The 23098-nt window shown below is 29.9% G+C and overlaps 3 protein-coding genes and 2 long non-coding RNA genes across 7 annotated transcripts; 2 read left to right on the plus strand and 3 right to left on the minus strand.

Moving 5' to 3' along the window:
- Positions 1-8868: 8868 nt before the first annotated feature.
- LOC107915840 (uncharacterized) lies at positions 8869-12244 on the minus strand. 2 transcript variants are annotated; one of them, XM_041081328.1, is made up of 6 exons: positions 11984-12244; positions 11755-11873; positions 11549-11606; positions 10501-10535; positions 10333-10410; positions 8869-9255 (listed from the first exon to the last, which is right to left on the minus strand). In XM_041081328.1, exons 1-6 carry the CDS (start codon positions 12162-12164, stop codon positions 9169-9171), a joined length of 558 nt encoding a protein of 185 aa, XP_040937262.1. In that variant the 5' UTR covers positions 12165-12244; the 3' UTR covers positions 8869-9168. The 2 variants fall into 2 exon arrangements, with proteins under 2 accessions (XP_040937262.1, XP_016700559.1); XM_016845070.2 differs by lacking the exon at positions 10501-10535 and having other exon boundaries at positions 11984-12243.
- A 900-nt stretch (positions 12245-13144) lies between these two features.
- LOC121209801 (uncharacterized) lies at positions 13145-17958 on the plus strand. The gene is made up of 5 exons (XR_005904925.1): positions 13145-13347; positions 13491-14413; positions 14770-15203; positions 17453-17752; positions 17825-17958. It is a non-coding gene; the product is annotated as an uncharacterized lncRNA (long non-coding RNA).
- Positions 13794-15403, minus strand: LOC107915945 (peroxidase 64). Its single transcript, XM_016845152.2, has 4 exons — positions 15023-15403; positions 14759-14947; positions 14494-14656; positions 13794-14396 (listed from the first exon to the last, which is right to left on the minus strand). The coding sequence occupies exons 1-4, from the start codon at positions 15227-15229 to the stop codon at positions 14002-14004; spliced, it is 954 nt and encodes a 317-aa protein (XP_016700641.1). The 5' UTR covers positions 15230-15403; the 3' UTR covers positions 13794-14001.
- Positions 17183-21904, minus strand: LOC107916048 (aspartyl protease family protein 1). Of its 2 annotated transcripts, none has more exons than XM_016845302.2 (9): positions 21472-21904; positions 21171-21306; positions 18959-19197; positions 18542-18766; positions 18319-18454; positions 18150-18229; positions 17895-18052; positions 17656-17727; positions 17183-17584 (listed from the first exon to the last, which is right to left on the minus strand). In XM_016845302.2, exons 1-9 carry the CDS (start codon positions 21765-21767, stop codon positions 17370-17372), a joined length of 1557 nt encoding a protein of 518 aa, XP_016700791.1. In that variant the 5' UTR covers positions 21768-21904; the 3' UTR covers positions 17183-17369. The 2 variants fall into 2 exon arrangements, with proteins under 2 accessions (XP_016700791.1, XP_016700740.1); XM_016845251.2 differs by having other exon boundaries at positions 18872-19197; positions 21472-21884.
- Positions 18650-20603, plus strand: LOC121209802 (uncharacterized). Its single transcript, XR_005904926.1, has 2 exons — positions 18650-18816; positions 18895-20603. It is a non-coding gene; the product is annotated as an uncharacterized lncRNA (long non-coding RNA).
- Positions 21905-23098: the final 1194 nt, after the last annotated feature.

Here is a 23098-nt window from a genome sequence, read left to right on the forward strand (position 1 = left end):
TAACTAAATTTAAGTTTATTATATTAAATATTTAATTTTACTAATTTATATAAATAAGTTTAGAATTAAACCTGAATAATAATGATAAATTATGTAAAATAAAAAAATACAATGAGCTACATATGGTAATAATTAAAACACGAGTACATGAATATGATAAAATATATATAAAACGAATTATTTACACATAAAAATTTCATATAAATTCTCAAAAATCGTTAGATGTAATGGTAAGACACGTAATATTTCTAAGGAGTAACACAAGTTTTAATATTGAAGACGATTTTATTGAGAATAATAGCTATGAACCTTGAATATGGTTTGTAAAATAGACATGATAAATACCAAAAACGAATTCATATGATTTATAAATTTAAACATAAAAAATTTAACACGATTTTAAAAATACAAAAATGCATTCTTTTTTTTCTTCGTTTATGGTGAATAAAAAATTTTTGTTTTTTAAGACATTAAATTATATATAAAAATATTTAAATATATAGAGGGAATGTTAGACTCGCTCTGAGAGAAGTCTTTAAAATATTGTCTGTTGGAAACTGATGGATGACAAATGGTACCATTTATACTCACTAATATCATGTAAAGGTATGGGTTTCAACACTACCAATGTCAAATACTCACATTTCTTTAGTGAGCGAGACGCTCTCACTATATAGACTTCTCTAGAACTCTTTGTAGAATTAGAAGACAAAACCCGAAAATAAAACTAAGCATAAACACCCTAATTGAAAGACTTCCTAAAGCAAGTTGTCTTCCCTTAGCAAAACAATTTGTCGCGGTCATCTTAAGTTAATTTTATTTTAATATTGCTATATTTTTTCATTTTCTAATTTCTTGAATTATTTATATATTTATTTACATATTATATATTTTCTTTATTTTCAAATTATATATTTAAATTATTTGGTTATGCACTAATTGATTTAGGATTTATATATTTAAAAAAAATTAAACAATTAATTTAAAATATAAGCTTAATATAGTTAATTTATTCTTTTACGGTGATGGAGTAAAAATATTAAGTGTTCACATTCAACTAAAATATATATTTAAAATAATGGGTAAATTTAATTTTTAAAATTAACAAAAAATTTAATAATTATATATTTTTAAAATTAATTATATATAGTTTATCATTTTTAATATTCGAATATGTTATTTTTTATACAATGTCTAAAACTAACTATAATCTCTCATAACTCTTAATAGGAGGATAATTTGCTTCAACGCACTCGAACCCATGTCCTACTGCGCTGACAGTAATATCAGTGTCAATCAAGCTAATACTCAATCGGTTTCTTTAATTATTTTCTTAATTGTATTTAAGGAAAAATTTCAAAGATGTAGCTTTTTCATGGAGGTGGTTGTTGACTTAGCTTTCATGATAATTTTATATATTTAAAAAATGGAAATTTTAGTTTTTTTTATTCCAATAATAAATGCAAAGGTTTCAATTAAATCTGGTGTGATAAATGTGAAAATGAAGAAAGAACATCATATGATGTTGAGATTGGGACCATCAATATATGGAAAAATAACCTATTTTTATCTTAGAGTTATTCTCTTTTCTTTTCTTTTTTTCTTTTTAGGATAGAATTATTGACTATTAGTTTGGTTAAATATATGGAAATTGGCCAAAATAGTCTATTTTCATGCTTGTCAAAACATGGTTTTTTTTTTCTTCAAATTGGGATAAATTAATATTTAGTTTCATGAATTTTACGATTTTTTAATTTGATCCTTGATTTTTCTTTTTCATATTATTCACTAAATTTGATAAGTTTTCTCAAATTTGTCATTAAATCTAGATTCTATTAAGATAAGATGATGCGATACTTAAAAATTGTGTTATGTCATCACCTAAAAAATTAAAATATTTATATAAAAGTTTAAAAACCAAAATTTAAAAAATGTAAATATATATATATTTTAAAAAATCAAGTGATGATGATGTGGTATAAACTCAGAGTGTCATGTCACCTTACCTTATCAAAATTCAAATCATGGATCAAATTGAGAAAACTCGGAAAGTTTCAAGATTAATGTGAAATAAAAAAATTATAAGAACTCAGATGACAATGCCAAAACTTTTAGAATTTCGAGTCCATTTTAAACTCTCGTAATGTATCGTAAATTGCGTATCAATTCTCTCTAGATTTATCATAACTTTTCCTATCACCTATGAATTTTGTCCAAATTTATTTTATTTGTAACACCACCTAACCCCAAACCATCCCGGAAGAGGGTTATGGAGCATTACCGGAGTTTACAGAATAATTACACACAATTCCATTACTTTCTTATGCTCATGTCAAAACTGTCTTCTTGAGCAACAGTCACTAAAATATTTATATTTGGAGCTACGAAACTCCAAATTAAGTTCCGTTAATTTTCCTTAAAACTAGACTCATATACCTTTTTTCATAAAATTTTCAGAATTTTTGGTTTAGTCAATTAGTACAGTTTATTTCTAAAAGTTTCCCCTGTTTTGCTGTCCAACAGTTCTGACCTCTCTTCACTAAAAATTATTTATCTCATAATTCGGGACTCGGATGATGTTCCTGTCTATTCCTCTTGAAAATAGACTCGATAAGGATTTTAACTATATAAATTAAAACTCATAATTATTTTTGTATAATTTCTAATGATTTTCTAAAATCAGAACAGATGATCTCTAAGTCATTCAGACTCTGTCTCACAACAATTTAAATATCTCATAACATAAAATCCAATTGCATGCACCGTTTCCTCTATATGAAACTAGACTCATCAGGCTTTAATCTCATATTTTATTCAGCCCTTAATTCAATTTCCACAATTTATGGTGAATTTCAAAATTTACACTACTGCAGTAACCCAAAACTACCAAGGCCATATTTATTCATTCACCACTATTATTCACTAAATCCATACAATATCATTTCATCCTTAAATTTACAATTTCAAAATGACACACACATAAGACATTCTAGGTACATGCCATTACCAATAATTAACACACTTTACCTTAATGAATTCGGGATCGAATTGGGATGCTGATTCAACGTTCTATCTTTACTAAACCTGCGCACGGAAACAAACCGTACGCTGAGTATGGTATACTCAGTGGTATTTCTATAATCTGAACACTTGATAATATAACAATTAAACTTAAAATCACAATGATAAATATAATCATTCATTTATTTATTTTATAGATAAGTTTCAATTACTTACCATATAAATTCTATACAAGTCATATAACAAACACAATAACATATTTGTTCAATTCTTTTCATTTACTTACCGTATAAATTCTATACAATATATTCACAAATTACTTGTATTCACACTTTACTTCTTAACAATATACCATTTTAATTCATTCTAACATCAATCATCATCCATTTGAACTTCACTCATTTCATGAACCTTTTGGTTCATATTTCAATCTCATATCTCAATTTCAATTCTCAATTCAATTTCTCGTTTCATTCCAATAGCTCAATCAATCAAATTCACTCGATTTATCTTTCACTTATTTACCCCTATTAATAAACCCGGACTTTGACGGATACACGGATTCCAACCTAAACACACCAGTACGGCACATTGTGCCTAAAACGGTACATAGTACCTGATCAGAGTACGACACATAAAGTGCCTAAAACGACACACGAGGTGCCTGAAATACGACACATAAAGTGCCTGATTGATAAAGCCGGCAAATCCCGTACACTTCCAGATCCTATGGCATGCCAATTATATCCGACTCAGCCCGACTAGTTAATAGGGTATTTCATTCACTTTCTCAATTTAATAATTCTTTCATCAATATACAATTCTGATAATCACATATATTCACCAATTTTCACAATTCATACAATTTCATTAAATTCAACAATATATTTCAATTATTCACATTAATTCATAATCCAATATAACTCAATTCACTTTTCAACATCAAATATTCAATTATCACAGATCTCATATATTCATATCAATTCCCTCATATTTCCAATCAATATAATTTTTCAATATAACATTCATTCATAATTCAAATTTTTACATAGATCATATATATATATTATAATTTCAATCAATATAAATTCAATCAAAATGATTTCAATCAAAATAAATTTGATAAATTCATCACATACCAAAATCAATCCATTTCAGTAGTAAAACATCATAATTCTAACACTAACAATTGTCATATGTATATAAATATAACAAATAATGACTGAGTTCGGATTATAAAAATACAAACCGTATTTTCCGAGCTTTTCCGAGCTTTTCCAAGCTTTTCCTCGTCGACTTTGCTATTTCCTTACTTAGCCGAAACTTCTTGAAACAACATTAGCTACGAGAATTAAAACAATTCATATTCGTTAATTCACAACTAATTTATATCTAATTATTACAATTTTTATTCAATTTCTACTTTAATTTCAATTTAATCTTAACTAGATTCACTTACTTTTTCTATCTCAATTCATACTTCATTTCTATTCAATTTTTAACCAAACTTAGACATAATTATCTATTTTTCATAATAAAACCATAATTTCGAAATTCTTTCAATTTAGTCCTTAAAGCATAAAACCTATGAATCACTTTACAATTTAATCCTTATTTCATTTCTAACTTGAATTTCTATCAATTTAGCCCTTAATTCATCTTTTTATTCAAAAAGAACAATATCTAAAAATCTAACAACTTTCAAAATTTTCACTTAAATCAAGTAGTATTTATCTCTAGGATTCCATAAACTCAAAATTTACAAGAAAAAGGGGCTAAATTGCCTTACCCAATTAACTTTAAACCTTGAAACCTCAAATTTTCCTTTTTTTCTTTTTCTTTCTTTCTTTCTCCCCTGTTTCTTCTCTGTTTCGTTTCCACATTCTGTTTCTTTTCATTCTGTTTCTTTCCTTTATTTCCTTTTTATTTACTTTACTTTTAATAATAATATATAATACACTTATATAATAAGCAAACATATATGTGTATTACAAGTGTATGTATATCATTGGTACACATATAAATTATTTTTTTTACCACACACTTGTTTTACTTTTGTTCATTTTATAATATAATATCAATTTAAATAATAATAACAATAACAATAATAATTAAATATAAAACTATAATAAATAATAATAATAATTTAATATATATTTTAACACATAAAAATCGCAGATTTTTATGTTTATGCCGCCTCACTTAGGACAAATGGCATAATTTCCATTTTGGTCCTCTTCATTTTCTTTTAATCTACAATTCAACTTTCATCCTTTATTCAATTTAGTCATTTTTCCTAATTACTCTTAATTAAGTTAAATTTACTTAATTAAACTCTAATTAACCACTCATTTTACTTCGTAAATATTTTTAATAAATATTTACAAATCCGTTTTTCAGAAATGGAGACCCGAAAATACACTGTTTCGGTAACAGTAAAATTCGAGTTATTACATTATTTAAATCCGAATATATTTTAATTCCAACTATTATTATACTTACAAATTTTTTTAACATATATACAAGTGGGTCGATAACTAATTAAATTGTGACAAGATTGAATCAAGATTACTATTATTATTTTGATAGATAGAAACAATATTAAGCGATTGCAGAAATAAACAGTGAATCAAAATCTCATAATATCATTTTGGATTAATTCCTGCACAGCTTGAGGAGGTTCAAAAAACACCTGTAGACCGGTGAAATTTATACCAACTTGTTTGGCCATGAAATCCACAACTGCATTATAATATTTAAGAATATAACAAATACAAATTTTCTAATTACTTTATAACAATTCATGAATGATCCGTATTTCCATAACAGGATTATCAATAAATTTACCAGTAAAAATTAATTCAACTAAAACAACATTATTTTTATTATTGACACTACAATATATATATTCAATTGAGAATCAAATTCCACTTCTAAGGCAAAGGGAAGCACAAAACTAAGTGCGCAATGCATTTTACTTTTTATGGATGAAAAATTGAAAATGAAATTAATTTTTAATGTGTCGTTTAGCTATTAAATTAATCTCTTTTTATACATAGTTTGCTTAATATAACATTTGGTATATGAATTTGATACTTTTTTCAATTTAGTACCTTTTTTTTTGTCTAAGTTAGTATCTAAATTAGACAATTTTTTTTCCTAATTTAGTACCTAATCTTTTTTTTGTTCAATTTGGTACTTGTCAAACATTTTACAAATGACTCCAATTACTAACAATGTTATTTTTTTATGAAATAGCAAAAATAATCAATGTATGAACTACATGTGATAGATAATATAATATTTTTTTTATTTTATATGTTTATTTACTTTTAGTTTTATTTAATTATTTATTAATTGAAAATAATTAATTTATTTTAATTTGGGGTTTTAAAAATATTTTTCTTATTTAATATTATTTTTTATGCATAACTTAATACCTATTTCTTTAACATGAATTTCCTCTAATACTGACAATATTTTTGTAACATAAAAAAAATTTAACGCCATTAGTGGTTTGCGTAACATTTAATAAATTTAGACATCAAATTGAACCTAAAAAAAGCTTACGTACCAAATTAGAAAAAAAATGCCAAGTTTTGATGCTAAATTGGGCCAAAAAAAGTTTAGATACTAAATTGAGTCAAAAAAAATTAGATACCAAGATAATAAAAAATATAAAGTTCAAGTACCAAATAATATATTAAGCCTATGTAATTTGTTTTATTTCATTTCAATATTTAAATTATTATTTTTGGAATAAAATAAAGAAAATGATAAATCTAATACCAGAAGGGGAAAGTTTAGAAAGAGTGTGAATCCAAAGATATTTTGGAAGGTGGGGAGCTTTCATTTGGAATTTTTTGATTGCTTCATCTTGACAATAACTTTATTTAATATTATTGTAATGGGAAAAGAGCATTGAGTTAGTGCTTAATTAGATTCCATTCCTGGTATTAGACACAATAATTTGATATACAATTGGACATGAGGCATTTGCTTGAACTGCAATTTGTTGTTTATAGAAGAATTTGATGGACACTTTTGGGTTTGAATTTTATAAATAGACAAAATGTTGTAAGAAAAAAAACTCAAAAAAAATTTAAGTCAAATATGACTTTTGGTAGAGGTGTTTCTTTATCGAGATTTGATTTTATTAATGATTTTAAACTCGAGCTTGATTTAATTTATCTGAAAAGATTAAATTTAGACTTGTTCATAGAGCGGGTTATTCGTTTATGTACGAAGACCCGTCTAACATTTGAGAAGGTTTGGGCAAAAAAATTATGCCCGTTTAAAATATGGGTTGGGTTCGGACTTGAATATTCAAAGTCCGAGCCCTACTTGACCCGTTTTTAAGTTTATAATACTTTATATTATGTTATTTTTATATATTATGTAGTTTAGAACATATTAAAATGATGTTAAGATAATTGTATAAAAAATGTACCAAATATTGAAATAAAAAAATATAATTATTTTTAAAAAAATTTAAAAAATAACATGCACGGGCATAAAATAGGCTTAGGTTAATCTTTTTGGAAGGTTTGGATAAAATTTTCAGCACAGATCTTGAACCGAGTCAAGCTTAAATAAACATAAAGTATATTAATATTATGCTTAAACCTGGCCTGAACCCGACGCATGAGCACATTTAGACAAGAAGCACTTGCTTGAACTGCAATTTGTTGTCAATAGCTTTTTCTCGAAACCAACATTTGATGGTTTTGAGTTTAAATTTTATAAATAGAGAAAATGTTGTGAAAAATATTAATTGAGTGATTCGATTAGATTTCAAAATGGTAGAGGTGTTTATCGATCAATATCTGATTTTGTAAATGATTTCAAGCTCGAGCTTAACTCAACTTATCTGAAAAGATTATATTACTATTTAAAGAAAATTAAAATTTACAATTTTATATTAACATTTTGGATATTTTTATAATTAAATTTTAAATTTTTATTTAATTTAAAATTAAATGAAAGAAATAAAAATTATTATCCAAACTCAGCTTAAGTAAAATGAATACATAAAAATCTTTATCCAAACTCAACTTAAGGTATAGTAATAGAATTAACGGTGAAATATGAAAATTTGATCGATTGACTCGTGTTCAAATCAATTAAATCCAATTTCATTATAAAATATCAACAATTTAAATTTGACTAACCCAAACTTAAATTTATCAGAATAAAAATAGCTTGAACTTTAAAATAATCTAAACTTAAAATAAGTAAAAACACGAAACGAACAAAACCCGACATGATTCAAACATGTAATAGCTTAAACCTCAAATTTGAATAATCTAACTAGATATTGATCTAAATTAAAATAATTCCAAAATTTTAAAACTCGAATCAAATTGATAAGCACTTGGCAATTCTCAATTATTCTCATTTGTTGCTACGTTGAAGAAGTGTCGTGTACTCATTTGCTTCAATGGTGACAAAGATTCAACATTCTATCTACATGAATAAGGCACATGAATAATGCACGGTTAAATTATGCCATAAGTACACATCTTTCTTGTAAATTTAAAATTTAATCACTGTATTTTTAATTCTAGTTTCAAATTTTAAAATTCATCAAATTTCAAGTTCATGTTAAAATTATTTTATTAAATTCAAATTTATTATAACGTCATTTTTTTTAAAATTATATTGTAATCAAGTGAGATTTTTTATTTTAAAATGTCATGACAACAAAAGAAACTTACATAGTTAATTATTGGACTTGAATTTTAAAATATAAAAAGTAGAGGGACTAAATTCCTAAAAATAAAAGTCCAATTACGTATGGCATATTTAAACCATAAGGCACTGCTCATAAGTTTAGAAAACCTCATATTATGCTAAAAAAGCTCAACCATTTATAGATAATGCTAAATCTGTCATTTCCCAAGCTCTTGTAAAGACTAGTACTACCAGAATCAGCTAATCAATTAGCAAAGTTTGAACAAATTACATGAAGATCACAAAAGCCTAGGAGAAAAACTGGCATTTGCAACACATATTTGAGTTCAATTTCAATCATAGGATCTTACAATGGTAAAAGCAAGACCGGGCACGGGATGAACTCGGCCAATAGGTTTGCATCGACGTGCTTGGAATGAATGGCTTCCATGCTCATTACCACGAGATCCAAATTCAGGTCATCGGCAACTTCACCGATGATAGCAGTAGGCTTGGATCCTTCCCCGAGTCGCTCCAACAACTTGAATTCCTTAAATCCACCTGGTTTGTTTTTTTTTCCCCACATCAGTTAGCACAAAGATGCATATACTGTACTTTTGTTTAGTTACCAATCACGGAGGTATATAGGATGATACACAAATAATATAGTTAAACATAGGGTAAGCTACAGTAAGTAGTCACCCAACTATCATTGAATTCTTTTTTGGTCACCCAATTAAAAAAAGTTACAAAACGATCACCTAACTATTAGTAAATTTATTTTTTTGGTCACTCAACTATGAAAAGTTACAAAATGGTCATCAACTGTTCAATTTTGTCCTTTTTGATCACCAGTGGACTAATCGGTGTTAGCTTTTAAAATTGACATAATAACAACTTTAACCCTCAACATCTATAAATTATATCAATTTAGTCTTGATTCTAAAAAAAATTAACCCTCAATATTTACACATGATATAGTTTTTTTTTTTGTTTTTCTTTGTGACATTGAAGGTTAATTTTAAAAGAATAAGAAAATATGAAAATTATTATTTGGGATTTTTGAGTGTTTCCATTTTTTGTACATTTTCAATCAAATTTAGCTAATAAGTTTGCTTTGTTAGCTTTTCAGGTGAAAGGGTTGAAAGAAAATCAAAACTACAAAAAAAACCAAATTACACAATGTGTAAATATTGAGGGCTAAAGCTATTATTATGCCAATCTTAAAAGCTACCACCATTGGCCAAATGGTGATCAAATAAGATAAAATTGAATAATTGGGTGACAAAAAATTTTACTAATAGTTGGGTGACTACTAGTGTAGTTTACCCAATAGTTAACATATTGTCCCAAATAACAACTGATTTTCTATTAACATTTCAGGGAGAAGATCTAGAAAATGACCACAAGACCATTTATGTATAAGCCATCCTAGACATCTATCCTAAGGTTTAAAACTTAAATTATAGTACATGCATATGCATGGTCAATTTAAATTGGCCTTAAGGCAGTGGCTGAAGCATTATGTTGTTTCAACAGCAGTATTAGACACATAAATGTAAGCAAGTATGTTAGGTATTCTGAATTTTCTACAATGATTTTTACCAACATTTAAGACTGCATAGATACACTACATACTTTCAGAGAGATGCCAGCGAACACTTGCCAATTGAGTTTCATGCTCCGGTAATGACTCTTTCTGCTTTTCATCGATAACTGCAAGCAAAGAACATATATAAATTTCTTAGTACTTTAAATAATAAGCAGACAGGTATCGAGAAATGGTTGTGGTTGCTGGAATTCCACCCCAGCTGAATGCACACTCCAGTTCCTAAGAGTAGCTGCAAAAACCAAATAGGCCAAGTCCTAGGTTCAAACATTAAAAGCTATAAATAAGATTTACTTGTTAACATTGTAATTGAGGTTACTGGTGACATTTTCTGGGCTTAGTTCGTATGCTGCCAGGGCCTTCTTCCATGCCTGTTTGGGCACGTTGCTTCCAGATGTCGTCAAATTTGACAATATTACCACTACCACCTCACAGGGTAGGAATTAGTGTGCCAAATGAAAACAGGAAAACCAGCTGAGCTTTGTTATTTTCATTTTTGTTTCTCTCTTTGTTTTCTCTTGGTTCAATTTAAAGAGGCCCTAGGAATTTTTTAGACAGAAGAGTAACTACAAGTTCAAACCCAGTTTACACAGTACAATATGGGGTAAAAGTACCATGGAGGCCCCTATACTAGAGTCAAGTTAAATCAAAGAGCAAATCAGTCATTTCTGTTAAAATTTCATCCATTTATACTGTTTTAAACATACATGGCTGACGACATAACCAAATAGTGACACATGACGTGCCACATGTATTTCATGCTGACGTACATGAACCAGTTTTTAATAGTAGAAATGGATAGATTTTTTAACAAAATGGCTAGTTTGCTCTTTGATCTAATGTACAAAGACTAATTTACTCATTTCTGAGTAAAGGTGGCAAAATACAATCTAAATCCTAGTACAGGGTACTTTTACGTAAAAAATGGTGAAAACCTGAATTTCTAAAGCTCAGATGCTAAATGGTAGGTTGAATCTAACATTGAACTTATTTAAAGACCTATGAATACGACATATTAACAAAATAAACCTCTTAAATTTTAGTAAGACTGTAAGTTCTTTTAACAAGTTAGATACAAGTTGTCCAGTCAGTAGCTATATCACAGGTTTCAAATATGCTTCATATTAGAGCCGACGACTACGCTAATAGATGCTGATACTTTGAGAACTGAATCAGACTATTTCGAAGTTTCGATACTAATTTAAAATTTACATCATAATAATATCTACATACATACATACATACCCACAACAGTAATGTCAGCTCCATTCTTCTTTGCCAAAGCAGCAGTAGTTGCAGCAGCCTGCTCAAAACTTTTAAACATTTTTAACCAAAGAATGAGGACCCAAAAGCAAATGAAGATTTTTACCCATTTTTTGTTCGAAAGAATTGAAAATCGATGCTCTGAAATTGTGAAGAGTTCAAAAAAAAATTGTCTTTAAGAAATTAACCTGTCTAGTTCCTTCAGAAAGATAAGGATTTCTATCAGTTATTGGAAGCAGCAAATGCTTGAAATGAGAAAACGCATCAGCTTCTATATTCACTTCAGATTCTCGAGGCTCAGCTTTTGCTGTTCACTCAAAAAAAATTGAACGAATCAACGATTGTCAGCTTAAAAAAGTAATAAAAAAATGATTCCCATTAAAATTAATCAAAAACAATGATGATAAAAGAAGATACCTTTGTGTCCCACTCTGTTGATTCTGGTTCGAGCTTTAGACAATGTAGGAAAAGGGGAAGAAAAAGATGGGAAGGGTAAGGAAGATGGGGATTCAATGGAACAAAACGAAGGGGGAATTGAAATTTTGGGGTGAATTGAAGTGTCCATTGGAACTGCAAACAAATAATGAGCGAAAGCCATTAGATTCAGTGAGCTGAGAAACAGATATTACAGCACTGAGTTGATGATGATCACGACGATTCGAGAAACTAGAAATAAGCAACTTGAAAGTGATATAAATTATCAATACGGTTAGGGTTGATTGCACTAATCATCCTCAAATTATGACTTAAATTTTAAATTAGTCCCCAAATTTTCAATTAGATCATTCTTTCAATTTTTTTATTGAATGGAGATAATTCTTTCAACTTAGGGTAGGTTAGGATCGGGTGCGATGCGTTGTATTTAGTTTACTTATTGTCTCATGTTTTGGTATCGTTACAGCATTTAATTTTACTATCACTGTTATTTTTATACTATCTGTAGATAAACGCATTGTCTATCCAAATCCACCCTCAGTATCAAAATGGTTGCTCAAATTTGATGAAATATGATCCCTGTGTGATAGCCTAATTGTCAAGGTGTTAACTGCCTCAGGTGTGACCTGAATTCAAGATGTATTTGTTGTTCGGGCTGTTAAAAATTTCATCATATCAAATTCCATCCCATATATAGACCAGTTTTTAGTAGTACAAAAGGAAGAAATTTTTAACAGAAAAGATCAATTTACTCTTTGATCTAATGTATAGGGACTAAATTACCTATTTTTTAATAGAGAGGCAAAATGCAATCTAACTATTAATACAAAGGCCTCCATTGTACTTTTACCATAAAAAATGGTTAGCTTGAAGGTATGAATTGATTTATATTTATTACAATATTTTGAGAATTTAATTAAAATATTTTGAAGTTTGGAAATCAATTTAAAGTTTTGAAGGACCTCTGGATAAAATCTGGATCATAGTTTAAGGACTTTTAATGAAATTAACCCATAACAATAATAATATAAATAAAATTCGGATAAGGAGAGAACAGATAATGATTACATGCGTGCAACGTGGATTAAAATCAGTGAGTTCATTTTAGGCGCTTTCTTAATCACGACCGTTAATCAGTTTACCTCGCAGCGGTTTGGCCCGTTCAAAAATGCAGCGTTTTGACAATCTTGAAAAACTCCAGTGTCGTTGAATAAACATAACCAGGGGCGATATAAGAGGCGGCCACGACGACGATCATGGCGGCAACGGCGGCAGAGACTGCCGATCTTTTACTTTTTTTTTAAGCCACTGCAATTCATTTTAAGATTTTTGACGTGCATTTTACAGTAAACTGTCTTCACTTCAGTAATTTCTGATGTGCATTCTTACTTTGAATATTATTCGGTTAACAATTTCAATATTTTGTATAGTCAATTGCTGAGAATGGCTTGCCAATTGTAGCTAATAGGTTTTTCTCGTGGTATTCTAGTTATCGATGCATATGCCGGTTTAAATTTTGGATTCGATATGGATGGAGTTTGCTTGCTTGTATTGATCTATGTTCATCAATGGAGATCCTACCTTGAAGATAAGCTATTTTTCATCCTTTTCTTGATTTGCATTTTTTATTTTAGAATTATGATAGGCTTAGAGATGCAAGAACAGTTATATTTTGATCTTCGATATGGGCGAAATTGCTTTCTGCATTTTTCACTCTTTGAAGCTCAAATGTGAATTTTTTTTTGTACAGGATGATCGGTATGTTCTTATGATTAAAGCTAGTTTCTTAAGATATTCATAATATCTCAGTTTATTACAGTAGTGTAGCTGTGCTTATTCAGCTATAAATTCTCTCAATTGACAGTTATTAGGCTAATAGGCTACAATGAAAATAGGAAAAGTAGTAGTCCATTGATGAACTACCTAGCTCTCATAGTTTAGATTTTAGAATTTAATAATTAATCTATGAAATCCTTAGTTTACAACACGACAATCTTTCCTTAGTTTACAACACGACAATCTTTCCTAATTTCTTGACCTCCATTGAGACTGCTCATTTTGATCATAGAGTTTACGAAAGCTTTCTCGAAACTCTGTTTCGAACTGGCAAACTTGTATACCAAACCTTTGGTTTTCGGATTCGTGAGCAGGGCTTGGTCAGAAGAAAACAGGGTTTTGCCTTGAAGGATCAACTTGAAGTAGGTGTTATCGAAAGCTGTTGAAGAAGGATCCATTGTTGCTCCGGCATTCTTTGCCTTGTTCTTGATCGGACAAACGTTCCTTAAGCTTGCTGCAAATGAAGGATGCATTGTTGGGTCTATGTCGTGCGTTGCGTTGAAGTTGCGGATTCTATTCTGGAAGGATGAGCAGTGGGAAAATCCGATAGTGTGGCCTCCTGCAACAGCATCATGTGTAAGTAACAAGTTAATCCCTTTTTGCTTTAGTTAAATAATGTTGAATTAAAACATATAAAGTTTATCATTTCGGTTAACCTGAAAGAGCTACGAGGTCATCCATGGATAGGCCTCTTTGAGAGAAGCTTTGTTGCAGTTGAGATATGTTGAAAGTCGGAGCCGGCAATTGTATAGTTTCGCTAGCCTTTGATGTTCTACCATCTTTTCTTCCCTTAGGCACTTCCCATGTAGGACCTCCAGACTATCATGAATTTGATCAAATAGACACCATTAGATCAATCATTATGCATGCATATATTCAATGCACATACAGAATCCACACTAAAGAAAGTTGTCGTCTTACGAGCACGACAGCATCCCTTGCGGCAAAAGCCAAAATATCAGCACACGAGACTACACCAGGACACGCTGCTTCGACTTTTTTCTTTGCATTTTCTATAACATAAAATCCATGCAAAGAAAGATTTGCAGGCCCATCTTTTTCAGCTTTATTGTTTCCCTTTGAGTACAACAGCACAGAAGCATCACAACCCTGAAAAGAAAAAGCCCAAATCAATATCTAAACCCAACTTTGAATCCGACATCCCTAAAATCTACACCAAATTACCCTTATAAAACAATCATGAAAATGCATTCGAAGAAGGGCTGCAGGGACCGTCTTATCCTTCATGGTGGCACGCTCGACAGCTTTTGCAACTATCGACTCAACATCAGGACAGGTTTTCTCATAATGATTCAAGCTAAGAGCAATGGCTGGTGAAGTCGACGCAGACACGAGCAAAACTAAGGTCAGTACTGCTATGAGTAAAGCCATTTTAAAAACCACTTTGTCTTCTTTTATCAAATTCAAAGTAGCTTTTAGCTCGTTTTGTATGGGAAAGTTTAGAGATTCATAGAGATTATTTATAGTGAGCCAAAGGATGTGCTAGTAACAAAGGTCACCTATAGGTGGCCCCATTGCATATGGTAATGAAATGCTTGAAGAAAAAATTATGATGTAGTGTTTATTAAGCATGCTTCATCCTACCACAAAATCCCCATGCAACTGATCTTTGTCATTTTCATATCCATATTGAAAATAATCCAATTTTTTTTCTTTTTCTTTTTTTTTTCCTTTTTTGCTTGTGTGATATTTGTAACTATGGTTTGTTAGGATTAATTTACTAATTTTTTACATGTAAATAGCATGTAATTAAATCGATATATTTAGTTAAAATTTGAGTTGGCTAATTCTCTAATATTTATTTATTCATTTATTTTTAAGTTGGGTAATTTTATGAAATTTATCTATAATGGGGATTAGGCTGAGGCTTGTAGCCATTGCTAATGTTTGATACAACAACAGGAAAAAGATAGATTCTCGTTTGTTCAAAAGGGAAGAGGTTAGGGTGTAACAATCAGAGTAGTTATTTGTGCTTATAAAGCTTGTTCTCTAAGTCTCTTAACTTCATCAAATTAAGGCTAACCTTTTTGCTCTTTTGTATTATACTTTGCAAAAGGTGTTCACGGGTCCAGGTTAAATAAAAGTATATGTTGAGTTGTTTGTCCTGAAATTGGTGGACTCGTAAATAAATTTAGTATTGTCTTGGTAACAGTTTTGTCTCTCAACTTTGTTAAAAATTTTAGTGTCTCTTTAAACCATCTTTACAAGGACTCGCACTTAAACCATCTTTACAAGGACTCGCACTTTCAACAGAGTTGGGAGACAAAATTACCACCCGAGACATATCGAACTTATTGAGGGGTCCACTAGCTCTAAACAAATGACACTTTACAAACTTCTCTAAAAAAAATAAAAAATCCCTCACCAGTATAGTATTAACATCATAGATACGCACTTAAACTTAAGATCAATTCAATATGAAATATGAATATCAAATTCTATCTAGATTTTTCTATCATATTTGTAAATTAATGATTGAGACTTTGATTAAACCTTCACATATTTATTTTTTTAAATGTCTACCAAATATCGAATTGAGCTTTAGAAACTTAGCTTTAACCCATGTTTATGTCTAATGTAAGCAGATTAGTCCATTTATATTTTCTTTTGTTAGATATATTTGTATTTTTACATTTGATATAACCTTTTACGTATTAATAATTCATGTTATATAATTTGTCATATTCATATATTCATTTTTTGTTTACATTATTCTTTTGGTATCATATTTTATTATTTGTTTTCGTCTTTTATTTTCAAAATTGCTAGAGTATTTACATCGTATCATTGCATTTAGCTTTGTCAATTGGTGAGGACATCAAGTTATATAAGATGAGTCAATTCGTGTATCTATTATATTTGTATATTATATTAGGTCAAATTCTTCTATTAGTCCCTATGCTATGCATAAGTTCTGAAATTAATCTCTTGCTCCAATTTAGTCCATTTTAATCTCTGTATTTTTATTTTTTGAAATTTCAGTCATGAATTAAATAGTAATAGTTAAATCCGTTAGATTAAAATTTACGTAAATTATGAATTTAGTTCATCTAAAAATAACAAAATGACATGACATTATCTATACGATAATATTTTTTTCTCGTAAAATTTTGGAAGTAACATAATTAACAAATTTAATGGCTAATTAGGCTTTTTTTACCATAATGTTGAAAGTATTATATATCTATTTTTTACCATGATGTTGAAAGTATTATATATCTACACAAAATTTTGATGTATTATATAGTTTTTATCGGAAATTATAAATTTAAAGAAAAAAAAGCCGGAAACACCAAAATTTTATAACTTAGAAATGTAAGTAAATGCTGTAAAAATAATACTCATTTATCAAAATCAAAACATATTTACAAACCTGTGTAATTATGCCACTAACATGAAAAAACAAAACTATAGTAAGTTAAAAAATGTTTCCCCCATTGTATAATCCTAAAACAATAACATACCCTATGGTACAGGGTCTAGGTGAGGGGCACTTTGCAATTAAAAAAAATTAAATTAGAGCAAAATATAGGACCAGAGCAATTGTGAATACATAAGAAAAAGCTTTAAGTTGGGTTGATTTATTTGTCATAGGTGGTGGATATGACCCTGGAGCTCCAGCATTACTGCTGTTTCTGGCCGTTGCTTCCGGTTTAACGGCAGTAGCCGGAGGGACCGCTGATGGTGGTATCACCGGTAAAGTGTTTGAACTCTCGATATTGTAACCTGTGGAAATTGGATTGTTAAAAAGATTTACGAGATGAACTAGTGGAGGAGATTGAAGAGAAGTTACTTACAATCGGATGCTTTCCAGCCAACTACCATCTTTTCTCGATCGAAGACTATACGATAACCGGTCATGAAGTTTTCTGGATCGGATTTAATAAAAAAAATGTAAGTAGCAATTGGAGATTTTCCAACTCGAAATACCTAAAAACTTCTAATGGAATGTTTGATCATTTGTAGATAAGGATCTTTACAAACATCATATTGATTATGAGTTCAGTGTTTGTAAATTGGATCCAGAGAGACTTACGTCCGATGATATTCACGCTGTCGCTTTTCACGACTGCCAAGCAATATATAGCTCCACCCTGCATGGGGAGCACTGCTATTGGATCATTAACCAAAAGCTGATCTCCGCCTTTCATTGTCAGATTCACTACGGGGTACTTCAAGCTCGTTTGATTGGCGCTGTAAGGTAAAAGAACTCAGTGCCTGAGGCCGTTAGGCGAGAAACAATAAAATATACGACTTTTCGATGGTCCGAAAGGCGAAATGAATAGATTACCTTAGCTCATAACAATATTCAAAGGGAAGGTCATCGGTAGACTTCGATGTATGCCGCTTGTCTAAGGCCAAATTGTTGAACTGCCGAACAAAATCACTATAAATACGCGTATGGGAGAAAATGGAAACCCGGGGGGGGGGACATGAAATTTGTGACTTAAACTACTTACAGTCTCGGAAATAAGCGTATAAGCCGGGTCATTCAAATATGTAAACGAGGTACCAGAGTCGAAAACGGCATCGAACTCGAGATCGCCGGTGTTTCCTCCCACGTTTATTTGAGTGATACTAATATTGTAAGTAGGGCTGAAAATGAAAATCGAGAAGGATCAGTAACACCCGACAAAATAGGAGCATTCGCATATCGAACAAATTTGGTATTATAGTCAATACCGTGATTGCCTGAGATTAATCGGTGTTTCTCCTTGGTCTGAGCTGCCCTTATCACCGAAAGTTATTCTTCCGATCCCATCAGATCGAAAACACATAGAGAACGAATTCGATGTAACATTTTCTTTTGCTAATATGCTGGGAACTGATATATTGTCCATACCAAGCCCGAAAAGACCATTAGGAGCTGCACCGTTTAAGAACGATCCAGTCTGAATCTTCCCGCAACTGCAATTGAGTAACGCACACGAGTTAATCATTGCCGAAAGTAATCGCCGGTAACAATGTGAAGCAATGCATAATCATAATCATTTACGGACACAAAAGACTAACGATGCATGTCTTGTTGATGACAGACCAATGCTATTTTCGACAACAGCACGGGGAGATTTCAGGACAAAGGAAGCAAAAGATACAAACCCGAAAGTAATCTTGGCGTCGACGGGTTTGTTTGTTTTATCGTCGTCCGTAGTCAAGCGCAAGACATCTTCCACCAAAACCCCGATCGACGAGGTGCCATTGGATAGATAGATAACTTGATAAGGACAATTACTTGAAGGTGAAGAACATTTTCTATGTTGTTCGCACTTGTCACTGCTACAAGGAACCGTTGAGCTTGTAGATGATGTATTAGGGCTGTAGATGTTAAAATCTATCCTCTGAAACGCAAATTTTACAGCAAATAGAATTTTGTCAAAGATTGAAATTAAATATGAAATCCTCTTATTTTAAACTATTAATTTTTTCTATCAAATTTTATTGAATCAAACAAAAAAAAATCTTAATGCTTTAAAAATTTTTATTTAAATTATAAAGTAGTCAATATGAAAGCAAGTTTCTCGTAAGTCATAAAAATTACTTAATTGAAATTAAACATAATATATAATCAAAAAAAATTATAAAAATTGGTATCAGAGTAATTCGTAATTGCTCGATTTCACATCGAGCGCTTCAAGGGGTAGAGTAAGTAAAATGGACCAACCGAAAATTAATGCCTAATTTTTATAAGTTGAGCATGCAAAATTGATGAAGAAGCTGTAACAAAAGCGTCACAAGATTACGTAGAAGAAAATGTTAAGCCAAATATTCTAAAAAAATAGGTAAAGCGCCTACTTGATTGAAATTAAATATAATATATATTTTAAAAAATTGTAAAAATTAGTATCAGAGCTCAATTTCACATTGAGCGCTTCAATGGGTGGAGTAAGTAAAGCGGACCAACAAAAAATCAATGCTAAAGTTTTATAAGTTGAGCAGGCAAAATTGAAGAAACCATGACAAAAGCGTCACAAGATTATGTAGAAGAGAATGTTAAGCCAAATGGTCTAAAAAAAATAAGTAAAGTGCTTACTTGATTGAAATTAAACACAATATATATTCAAAAAAATTATAAAAATTAATATCAGAGTAATTCGTAATTGTTCAATTTCACATTGAGCGCTTCAATGGATGGAGTAAGTAAAGTGGACCAACCGAAAATCAATGCCAAAGTTTTATAAGTTGGGCAGGCAAAATTAATGAAGAAATTGTGACAAAAGCGTAACGAGATTAAGTAGAAGAGAATGTTAAGCCAAATGTTAAAAAAGAAAAGAAAAGAAAAGTAAATTGCATTAATTCCATAAAAAAAGAAAAAGAAAAAAGAAGAAGTTCTAGCATATAAATGAGTGTGTTGCACATACTCCTCAATTCAATATGATTGGATAGTATAGGATTCAACTAATATGTTTAAATAAATAAAAAATCTATAATAGAGAGATTTACTAATAAGTATTGAGTTGAATAAAGTTAGGGATGATAAAAAAAATTGAATCTGATGAGTTTAAACTTAATCGGGTCGAATTTTTATTTAAAAATTAAGATTTGAATCGGGTTGACAGGTTTAATTTTCTAATTAGTTGGTCGGGTCAAGGTTGAGTTTAGAAAAAAAATCGCTCCTCCTAGCCTTGAGATGATGACCAAAATGCTTTTATATATAATATTAATTTCTATATATACTAATAAATTTTTTATTAATATTTACTTTATATAACTATACCTATAAAATATTTAAAAATATCATTAAAAATAGTAAAAAGATAAAAATTTATTATTTTATTTTAATAAAATATAAAAAATTAAATTTATGAAAATTCACATGTAAATTAACATTTAATTAACATTTTATATTATTATTGTATGGAGCTTTTTCAGCACATCATTTATGGTTCTGTTTAATTAAAAGAAGAAAAACTTCCAAATCATATGTACATTTGGATTAAATTTTCAAATCAAATATAATATGTTCTTTTTTTAATTAGAAAGATTGTGGTTGAAATAATCTATAAAATAATTTCTCATTGAAGTGGGTCGGGTTGAAATGGATAAAAAATTGTCCCATCTCTATCTAAGCCATATCATACTTTTAGAAAAAAAAATCGAAAAATAGTATTTTGAAAAGTGAAATCACAAACCTCGAAAAGTTCTTTATGGACGTTAAGATGAACATAAATTATAGGTTAATTATACCAAATAATAATAGAGAGACCTACCGTATTCTTCGACAGCATATTTTATTCTTAGTGAATAAAAGAAATAAAATGGCCAGAAAGAATAAAAGAAATATTAAATCATTAAGAATTTAAATTTAAATTACCGGGCCACCGGGTGATTCTATGGCTTGGACACAACTGGAACAATCGCATGGCAGCCAAAAGAGATCGCTGCCGGTGTCTAATGCTACCAAAAACCACAAAGCTGGTGTCCCCACCGTCACATTGGCGTAATGCAAACTGTAAATTCCAAAAATAAAAATCCAAAGATTAAAGAATATCGTACACCACTTCTTTTTTCTCGCCAAACAAACAGAAAAAGAAACACTTATACAGTAAGAATATCTTCTTCTTCTTTTAAAAAAAAGGAGTATTGAGAGAGAGGAGGTAAGAAGAAAACCATACTATCCCAAGGAACTCAATCGATAAGTTGCGTTTCCTTCGAGAAAAGTAACCGGCGTCTGATCGTTCTCTGCCGCCAATCGACGGCCCTTGATTATTTTATCGCGGTGGATCATAGCACTGTAATATTCCGGACTTCCTTTCGCCGGCAATTCATCGACGGCCAGGATTTGTTTAACGGGATCCGAGTATCTGTGATGGAATTCGAATCCGAAAGTACCGAAACCGTAACAGGCTCCCGCGCTTAATCCTAATACCATTAACAGTAATACACGACTATAACGAGTGAACTCACTCATGCTTGAATTCGTCACTCAAAAAAAAAGGAAAAAAATAATTTGAGAAAAATAAATTTTTAGCTGAAAAAAAAAACAAATGTTGAAGAGATAATGGGTTTCGTTGTGAGTTTATAAGGGAAAAAAACAAATTAGAAAGCGAAACGAAAAACGAAAACGCGGTGCGAGTGTGACCCCAACTCTGGTCGGAGCGTGGGTCCCGCGAAAATGAATTTTTTTTATAAAAAATTATAATATGTTATTATTTTATTACAACCTTTTTTTTTCTTTTTGGCGGGATACCCCTTATATTTTGGAGAATTTTCGTTTTTGCACCTGATTGTTTTACCCTTTTAATATCCAATACCTAGAAATTTATGATTTTTTTAAACCGGCACCTAAATATTGGATTACTTCACAAATTGCGAGCTAATAAAAATATAAATATTTTTTGTTATGTAAATGAGACATTGATGCTCGTCAATGGCTAAGCCAGAAAATTTTTGGGTGGAATTAAGTTAAAAAAATTTGAATAAGTGTTAAAAATGGAATTTCACCGTTATATTAACTAATATCTTTATAATTTTTAAAGAAATAAATTAAAATATTATATTTATAATTTTGTACATTTTAAAACATCAAAATTCAATTCCATTTGGTTTTGGGGAAAGGCCATGTTTGCCCCCTTCCACCATCTTTAATGCTTGTAACATATTCAAGTTTGATTTGAAAAAAAGAACAACTCGAATTCAATATGGTAATTATTGAACCAAGGTCGAGTTATCAATCAAGCCAAATTTAAGCTCTGTAATACTCGGTTCAAACAACTAGCGAGTTTAATTAAGCTTTTTGTTTTATAATTTTATATTATGAAATTACATCTTTACTCTTATCATATAAAAAGTGCTTAACGAATAAGCTAATGTTTGAATATGAAAGAGCCAAAGCTACTCTCGACTAGATTAAGCATCGAGCCTCAAGCTCAAGTCAAGTATCAAATCTTGAATTTTGAGTCGAATTTGAGTTTGAGCTTATCACTGTTAGAGTTCAATTTGACTCGATTACACCTTTAGTCTACCCATAAATATAAATATAATTTTTAACTCCTTATATTTGTATTTCCCCCTAACTTAAATCATAATGTATCAAATAATAACCCTATATATATATTAATTTTTAATAATTATACGTTTTAAATATGAGTATTTAATTTTAAATTGGTATAAAATAATTTTAAATTTTAATTTAATAAAAATTCTCGGGAGTGTTTCAATTTTATTTCAGTGTATTTTGATCCGTTTCATCTAATACTAATGTATATGTTGATGCCTGTCGACCAATTGATACAATGTTTT

This window comes from Gossypium hirsutum, chromosome A02, assembly GCF_007990345.1.
Source record: "Gossypium hirsutum isolate 1008001.06 chromosome A02, Gossypium_hirsutum_v2.1, whole genome shotgun sequence".
Classification (NCBI taxonomy): domain Eukaryota; kingdom Viridiplantae; phylum Streptophyta; class Magnoliopsida; order Malvales; family Malvaceae; genus Gossypium; species Gossypium hirsutum.

Excerpts from the sequence above, each read along its gene's own strand:
- LOC107915840 (XM_016845070.2), bottom strand. The coding sequence starts at position 12,164 with ATGGCTTTCGCTCATTATTTGTTTGCAGTTCCAATGGACACTTCAATT. Across the intron at positions 11,607-11,754 it reads TTTCTGAAGGAACTAGACAG|GCTGCTGCAACTACTGCTGC; the intron begins GTTAATTTCTTA and ends AGTTTTGAGCAG. Across the intron at positions 9,256-10,332 it reads TCGCTGGCATCTCTCTGAAA|GTGGATTTAAGGAATTCAAG; the intron begins GTATGTAGTGTA and ends AAAACAAACCAG.
- LOC107915945 (XM_016845152.2), bottom strand. The coding sequence starts at position 15,229 with ATGGCTTTACTCATAGCAGTACTGACCTTAGTTTTGCTCGTGTCTGCG. Across the intron at positions 14,948-15,022 it reads TTCATGATTGTTTTATAAGG|GGTTGTGATGCTTCTGTGCT; the intron begins GTAATTTGGTGT and ends TTTTCTTTTCAG. Across the intron at positions 14,397-14,493 it reads TGACCTCGTAGCTCTTTCAG|GAGGCCACACTATCGGATTT; the intron begins GTTAACCGAAAT and ends ATGCTGTTGCAG.
- LOC107916048 (XM_016845251.2), bottom strand. The coding sequence starts at position 21,767 with ATGAGTGAGTTCACTCGTTATAGTCGTGTATTACTGTTAATGGTATTA. Across the intron at positions 21,307-21,471 it reads CGATTGAGTTCCTTGGGATA|TTTGCATTACGCCAATGTGA; the intron begins GTATGGTTTTCT and ends TGGAATTTACAG. Across the intron at positions 19,198-21,170 it reads TAGAATCACCCGGTGGCCCG|AGGATAGATTTTAACATCTA; the intron begins GTAATTTAAATT and ends TTTGCGTTTCAG.